Source organism: Tupaia chinensis, unplaced genomic scaffold, assembly GCF_000334495.1.
Source record: "Tupaia chinensis unplaced genomic scaffold, TupChi_1.0 Scaffold000463_1, whole genome shotgun sequence".
NCBI classification, from domain to species: Eukaryota; Metazoa; Chordata; class Mammalia; order Scandentia; family Tupaiidae; genus Tupaia; species Tupaia belangeri.
Genome location: NW_006159972.1, coordinates 2,023,327 through 2,029,442, shown reverse-complemented (window position 1 = coordinate 2,029,442; position 6,116 = coordinate 2,023,327). Strand labels below are relative to the sequence as shown.

General features: G+C 55.6%; 2 protein-coding genes across 4 annotated transcripts in view; one reads left to right on the top strand and one right to left on the bottom strand.

Moving 5' to 3' along the window:
* The window catches only part of FHOD1 (formin homology 2 domain containing 1), a 23,297-nt gene extending 19,523 nt beyond the window's left edge, over positions 1-3,774 (top strand). For all 3 annotated transcript variants that reach the window (XM_006155607.3, XM_027774627.1, XM_027774628.1), the window contains 10 exons: positions 1-273; positions 1,088-1,243; positions 1,472-1,654; positions 1,738-1,857; positions 1,936-2,097; positions 2,495-2,685; positions 2,769-2,961; positions 3,038-3,200; positions 3,276-3,476; positions 3,549-3,774. The exon at positions 1-273 is cut by the window's left edge and continues 329 nt beyond it. In XM_006155607.3, the coding sequence (XP_006155669.1) occupies positions 1-273; positions 1,088-1,243; positions 1,472-1,654; positions 1,738-1,857; positions 1,936-2,097; positions 2,495-2,685; positions 2,769-2,961; positions 3,038-3,200; positions 3,276-3,476; positions 3,549-3,631 (1,725 nt within the window). In that variant the 3' untranslated portion in view covers positions 3,632-3,774. The remainder of the gene's footprint in view (positions 274-1,087; positions 1,244-1,471; positions 1,655-1,737; positions 1,858-1,935; positions 2,098-2,494; positions 2,686-2,768; positions 2,962-3,037; positions 3,201-3,275; positions 3,477-3,548) is intronic.
* A 114-nt stretch (positions 3,775-3,888) lies between these two features.
* TMEM208 (transmembrane protein 208) overlaps positions 3,889-6,116 on the bottom strand; it is a 2,765-nt gene continuing 537 nt past the window's right edge. The window contains exons 2-6 of the mRNA XM_006155606.3: positions 5,512-5,607; positions 4,731-4,790; positions 4,515-4,651; positions 4,267-4,351; positions 3,889-4,171 (exon numbers count right to left, since the gene is read on the bottom strand). Coding sequence (XP_006155668.1) covers positions 4,034-4,171; positions 4,267-4,351; positions 4,515-4,651; positions 4,731-4,790; positions 5,512-5,607 — 516 coding nt within the window. The 3' untranslated portion in view covers positions 3,889-4,033. The remainder of the gene's footprint in view (positions 4,172-4,266; positions 4,352-4,514; positions 4,652-4,730; positions 4,791-5,511; positions 5,608-6,116) is intronic.

The following is a 6,116-nucleotide window of genomic DNA, read 5'->3' as shown; positions in this document are numbered from 1 at the left end:
CCACCTCCCCCACACACCATGGGCCCCTTCCCACCACCTCCACCCCCGGCTGTCCCTCTTCCCCCCTCAGCGCCTGATGGTCCAGCCCTCCCCACCAAGAGAAAGACAGTGAAACTCTTCTGGCGGGAGCTGAAGCTGGCTGGCTCTGCAGGCTCTGGAAGCCGCTTTGGGCCCTGCCCCACCCTGTGGGCCTCACTAGAGCCTGTCTCGGTGGACACAGCCCGGCTGGAACATCTGTTTGAGTCTCGCGCCAAAGATGTACTGCCCTCCAAGGTAAACCCATTGATCTGCAAGGTAACCCCAGTGGAGGTAAGAGGGAATCAGAGCTCAAGGGTCTGAGCTGTTGGAGCTAAACACTTGTTTCCCACATGGGGGGACCGAGGCAAAGAAAGGACTACAGGTATCAACAGAGCACTAACTAGCATCTAAACTCATTCCCATGCCTCACACAGCCCACATCCCCAGTTGTGGGACTGTTTGGACATTTACTTAGTTTTAATTACCAGGGGCACATACATTCACCAGAGACGGGGGTGGGGGAGGACACCCCCGATGGAATGTGGTCATGCTACAATCCTTTTTCCTCTGTATCTCCATTCTATTATAAGGCACATAAGAATACATGCCCAATGTTTTTCTTTCTTCTTTTAAGGTTTCTGCCATAGGCACATGTGCTCATCAGGGAAAGAGAGATAGGGAAAGTGAGAAATTACCCCCCCAGGGGGACGGGGACAATAGCCATGCTGCAATCCCCTCTCTTGCATTTTCCTCCTGGATTTTGGGCGTGCACACACACATGCCCAGCGTGATTTTCAAGCCTCTAGTTCTGGGATTTGAACTGTGATTAGACATGTGGGAGTCCAGCACCTTAACCACTACACCACCTGCTGGCCCACCTGGTGTTTTTTTTCAAGCCACCAGGGCCAAGATTTGAACCACAGCTGTGTGGGTTCTGGCTCCCTCAACCACGAGGCTGTGGGACCAGCCCTCATTTGGCCATTTAGAGAAGGGCCTCGAAGTGTCATCTTAGACTGCTGCTCCTGCTAGTCCCTTTCCCAATCTCACTACTCTCCCCTCAACCTTGCAGAAAGCTGGTGAGGGCCGCCGGACAATGACTACAGTGCTGGACCCCAAGCGCAGCAATGCCATCAACATTGGCCTAACCACCCTGCCACCTGTGCATGTCATTAAGGCCGCTCTGCTCAACTTCGATGAGTTTGCTGTCAGCAAGGATGGCATTGAGGTGTGGATACCCACCTAGGGGTGTTAGAGGGAGGAAGGAGGTCTGGCCCTCTCCTTTGGTCCGTGGGTATTGCTCATCCCTCCAGTGGTGGGATGGCCTTAGCATTTTTTGTAGGGCAGTACCTAGACCCTGGGGCTCTCCTAGATGACCTTGGGAAGAATCAAGACCAATGCCTGAGCCCTCAGGTCAGCACTGAGGGGCCTATGTGGGGGGTGGCTGCATCCCCAGAAGCTACTGACCATGATGCCCACGGAGGAGGAGCAGCAGAAGATCGAGGAAGCCCAGCTAGCCAACCCTGACATACCCCTGGGCCCAGCCGAGAATTTCCTGATGACTCTCGCCTCCATCGGGGGCCTGGCTGCCCGCCTACAGCTCTGGGCCTTCAAGCTGGATTATGACGGCATGGAGCGGGTACCTGGGTCATGGAGTAGGACAGGCAGTGGGGACAGGTGAGCTTAATGACTGTAGTCCGAGTCTCTGGTCTCCCATACCAGGAAATAGCAGAGCCACTGTTTGACCTGAAAGTGGGCATGGAACAGCTGGTACAGAATGCCACCTTCCGCTGCATCCTGGCTACCCTGCTAGCTGTGGGCAACTTCCTCAATGGCTCCCAGGTGAGCAAGAGTACACGGGAGGTAGGGGTTGGAGCTCTAGAGCCAGGCAGGCTCGGGCTCAGATGAGGGTCCTTTCAGAGCAGGGGCTTCGAGCTGAGCTACCTGGAGAAGGTGTCAGAGGTGAAGGACACAGTTCGCCGGCAGTCACTGCTGCACCATCTCTGCTCCCTGGTACTCCAGACCCGGCCTGATTCCTCCGACTTGTACTCAGAAATCCCTGCCCTGACTCGCTGTGCCAAGGTTAGCACCAGCCAGAGATTCAACTAAGACTGGCCAAGGTAGAGGGAGTGTTCTTCCCAGGCCGCTTCCTCTCTTCTCCCCATTTGAGCTGCTGTGCCAGGGCTTGCTCAGGCTACAGGTGTGTGAAGTATGTCCTCTGCCAGAAACTCTATTGGCTGGCCACCCCTACTCAGTCTTTGGGTGTTGGTCAGTGTAGCTGCTGCTACTTCCCCATGAACGCTTTTCTGTTCCCCACTGGGTCAAGTGGTCTGGTCTTGCCTCTTGCATCAGATTGTTTTGACGAGCAGGACTCACCTGTCAGCTGTCCCAAAGGCCCAGGCTGGTGAGCCTCGCAGAGGCAGCTTTAGGCAGTCTTGTCTATGGGGGAGATAGCACATGCACCCCCTTGCTTTTCCAGGTAGACTTTGAGCAGCTGGCTGAGAACCTGGGGCAGCTGGAGCGCCGGAGTCGGGCAGCTGAGGAGAGCCTGCGGGGCTTGGCCAAGCATGAGCTGGCCCCAGCCCTGCGTGCCCGTCTCACTCACTTCCTGGCCCACTGTGCCCGCCGCGTTGCCATGCTAAGGGTAGTACACCGGCGTGTCTGTAACAGGTAGGGGTACAGGCCAGGGAGAGGCAGGACTGCTACCACCAGCCCTTAAGCACCAAGCACTCCTCCCACTCCACCCTGCCTAGGTTCCATGCCTTCCTGCTCTACCTGGGCTACAGCGCACAGGCGGCCCAGGAAGTGCGCATCATGCAGTTCTGCCACACACTGCGGGAGTTCGCCCTCGAGTATCGGACCTGCCGGGAACGGGTGCTGCAGCAGCAGCAGAAGCGAGCGACCTACCGTGAGCGCAACAAGACCCGGGGACGCATGATTACTGAGGTAGGTACCCTTTGTGGTCTCGACTACTACCCCCAGGATTTCCTTTACTCCCAGCTCATCCTTCTCTCTTCTCCAGACAGAGAAGTTTTCAGGTGTGGCTGGCGAAGCTCCCAGCAATCCATCCGTCCCAGTGGCCGTGGGCAGTGGGCCAGACCAGGGTGATGCTGACAGTCATGTCAGTATGAAAAATCTACTGATCAGCAGGCCTGAGAACACCACACATAGCCGGCGCAGCAGAGGTAAGACCTGTAGCCACTGGAGGGAATGGGTTCTAGGGCCCCCTTGGCCTGACCTCCCTAACTGGCCTCCCTCAGGCATGGCTCAGAGCAGCTCTCCAATCATGCCCACAGCAGTGGGGCCCTCCACTGCACCCCCAGAGGAACCCCCAAGCTCCAGTCTGCCCAGTGACCCATCAGATGAGATCATGGACCTGCTGGTGCAGTCAGTGACCAAGAGCAGTCCTCGTGCTTTAGCTGCTCGGGAGCGCAAACGTTCCCGCGGCAACCGCAAGTCTTGTGAGTACTCCCTCCATGCCCGCTGCCTGGCTTATCTCAACAACCCCCTCCAACCCTGCTCTGTTCCTGCAGTGAGACGGACACTGAAGAGTGGGCTCGGAGATGACCTGGTGCAGGCACTGGGACTGAGCAAGGGTCCTGGCCTGGAAGTGTGAAGGTGCTGCCTTCGGGAAACTTATCTGGATCCCAGACTGCAGTGCAAGAGACTATAGGAGGGCCCAGAGTGGAATTCTGGTCCAGGAGCCAATGCCTTAAGCAGTATTAGCTGTGTGTGTGTGTGTGTGTGTGTGTGTGTGTATGCATGCATGAGTTCCCTGAACTCATGAAGCAAAATAAAATTTTCCTAGCTAATCCAAGAGACTTTTTCTTCTGTCATACCTCATCCCTCATGGTCACTCACACAACCATTAGCCACATTCTAAGTCATTTATTCAACAATCCTGTACCTCAGATTGCTTTTGACTCCTGGACTAGGCCCTCAGTACTCCAGGCATGAGGGCCATGCAGCCTGATAGAGCCACCCAGGGCCCAGCAGCCTATGGCCACAACGTCAGTGACTACAACCGCTTCATCTGCCGCCGCTCCTGTCGGCGCTGCCGTTTCTCGTTGTGCTCTGGTGCTGAGGCCCCACTATCTTCTGTGAACCAGGGGCCTAGCACATTCACCCACAGGAGGTAAAGGGCCCGGCCCGGAGCCTAGGAGATAAAGAGGGAACTTGAAGCCGTGCAGGGCATGAATGATGTGGAGGGTTAGACGTCCCTTCTTGGGAGCCCCCACCAAGCCCACGTACCAGAAGCCAGAAAGACCAGATGTAGAGGGAGAAGCAGCTGAGCACCTGCACGATGGCTGTCAGCAGGATCACATCCTTAAGGTGCCTACAGATAGAAGGGAGGCTGCCAATGACAGTAGTTGGGGCCCCAGTTTAGCTCCCTTCCACCCTCTTCCAAGTTGTAGGTTAACAGTGGGTCCTGGGCTATCTGGGCCCCAGCGTCCCAGCCCTGGGGCCGCTCACCTGGGCTGGCGGTGGGGGACACTCACTCTGCCATGCCCTGTTCCATGTTGAGGTCCATGCCACCATCCATCAGGGCCCCATCCTCAGAGAAGGCTGCCCGTGCCATGGAGCTCATAGAGTGGTAACTGGCCCCATATACTGCCAGACTGAAGCCCAGGGCCATCTGCAGAGCAAGAATGGAGGTATCAAAGGCCAGACTTCCACCCCATGTACTCATTCACTTCCCAGGACCGGACACTTACCCAGGCCCAAAATGAGGCAGATGAGTAGAAGAAAACCAAGGTGACAAGGCAATAAATGGCCTGCAAATAAACACAAGATCAGGCTAGGGCCAAAAACTACTCCCAAACTATGAGCCTCCCTCAACTCTGACCAAAAATGATGGGAGGAACTGGACTGTTGTCCTTATAGGGCTGAGAGAAGGGCCCTACTCCTTGAATATTATATACTCAGACTCTCCCCTGACACCCAGGTCAGCCCAGGGAAAAAAACCCTTGTATATCTGGAGTGAGAACAGCTCTCAAATCCAGCTGGGTTTCTCTTATTTCTTTTATTTTGTGTTCAGCCTTTCCGAGTCTGCACTCTCTGTGCTAGGATCCTCTCTCATTTCTTTTTCTGTTTTTTTTTTTTTTTTTTTTTTTTTTGGGGGGGGGGTTTCAGAGAGCGTGTGCGTGGAGAAGGAAAGAGGGAGGGAGAGAGAGAGAGAATCCTTCAATGGAGCCTGGTCTTGTCACAATTCCCTTTCCTCCATTCCTCCTTCTTATCAGGATCTTGGGCATGCGCACACACACCCAGTACGTTTTCCAAGCTGCAGGGTCAGGATTCGAACCATGGTCTGCCATGTGAGATCCAGCTTCTTCCACACAGAGCTTAACCACTGTGCATTGGGGGCAGCCCTGACATTTCATTTTCACTGGAATTCTCTTCTGGAGCCTGGCAACTGTATACCACCACTCCTCACTAAACAGGACCGAGGACTGCAGGACTGGGAATAGGCACAGAGGCAAGGAGGCAGACACTTACATTAGCTCCCAGTATGATCCGCAGGTAGAACTTCAAGGTCTCTCTGTTCTCTTCAAATATTTGCTTCTTCCCTCTGGTGCCCACTTTGCCCTTGGGCTGCAGAGGGATGATGACATGCCATCAGAGTCCATCTCTGCCAGGATCCTCCTCACACTCCACCAGTTCCTCTGTACCTCGGCCATCCCGTGGAGCTCAAACTTAGCATCAGCCCTGGGAGGTTATCCTTCCTCCAGTCCACCCTGCCTAGGGCTGACACCGTCTTCCCAGTACCCCGTTATCGCTGCTTCCTGCTCGCTCTGGAACAATTCGGTCCTAAGCTAACATCTCTGGCTCCCCTGGTAAGGTCCAGCTTTGGGCTGACGGGCCATCCAGGGGTACTCCTGAGTGGAGGTGGATGGTGCCCTTTTCCAGCCTCGGCTGGAGCAGTCCAGAGTTGGGCTGACGCTCACCCGGCTCAGATCGCTCAGATCTCTGGCCTGCCCTAGAGCTGTCTGGTACTGACGCCCACCCACTTCCAGCCCTAGTTCTGCTACCGTCCTGCGCCGCCTTTCCTATCGCCCTGCTGCCGCTCTAGTACCGTCTGCCATTGGATGGGGGGCCCCCCC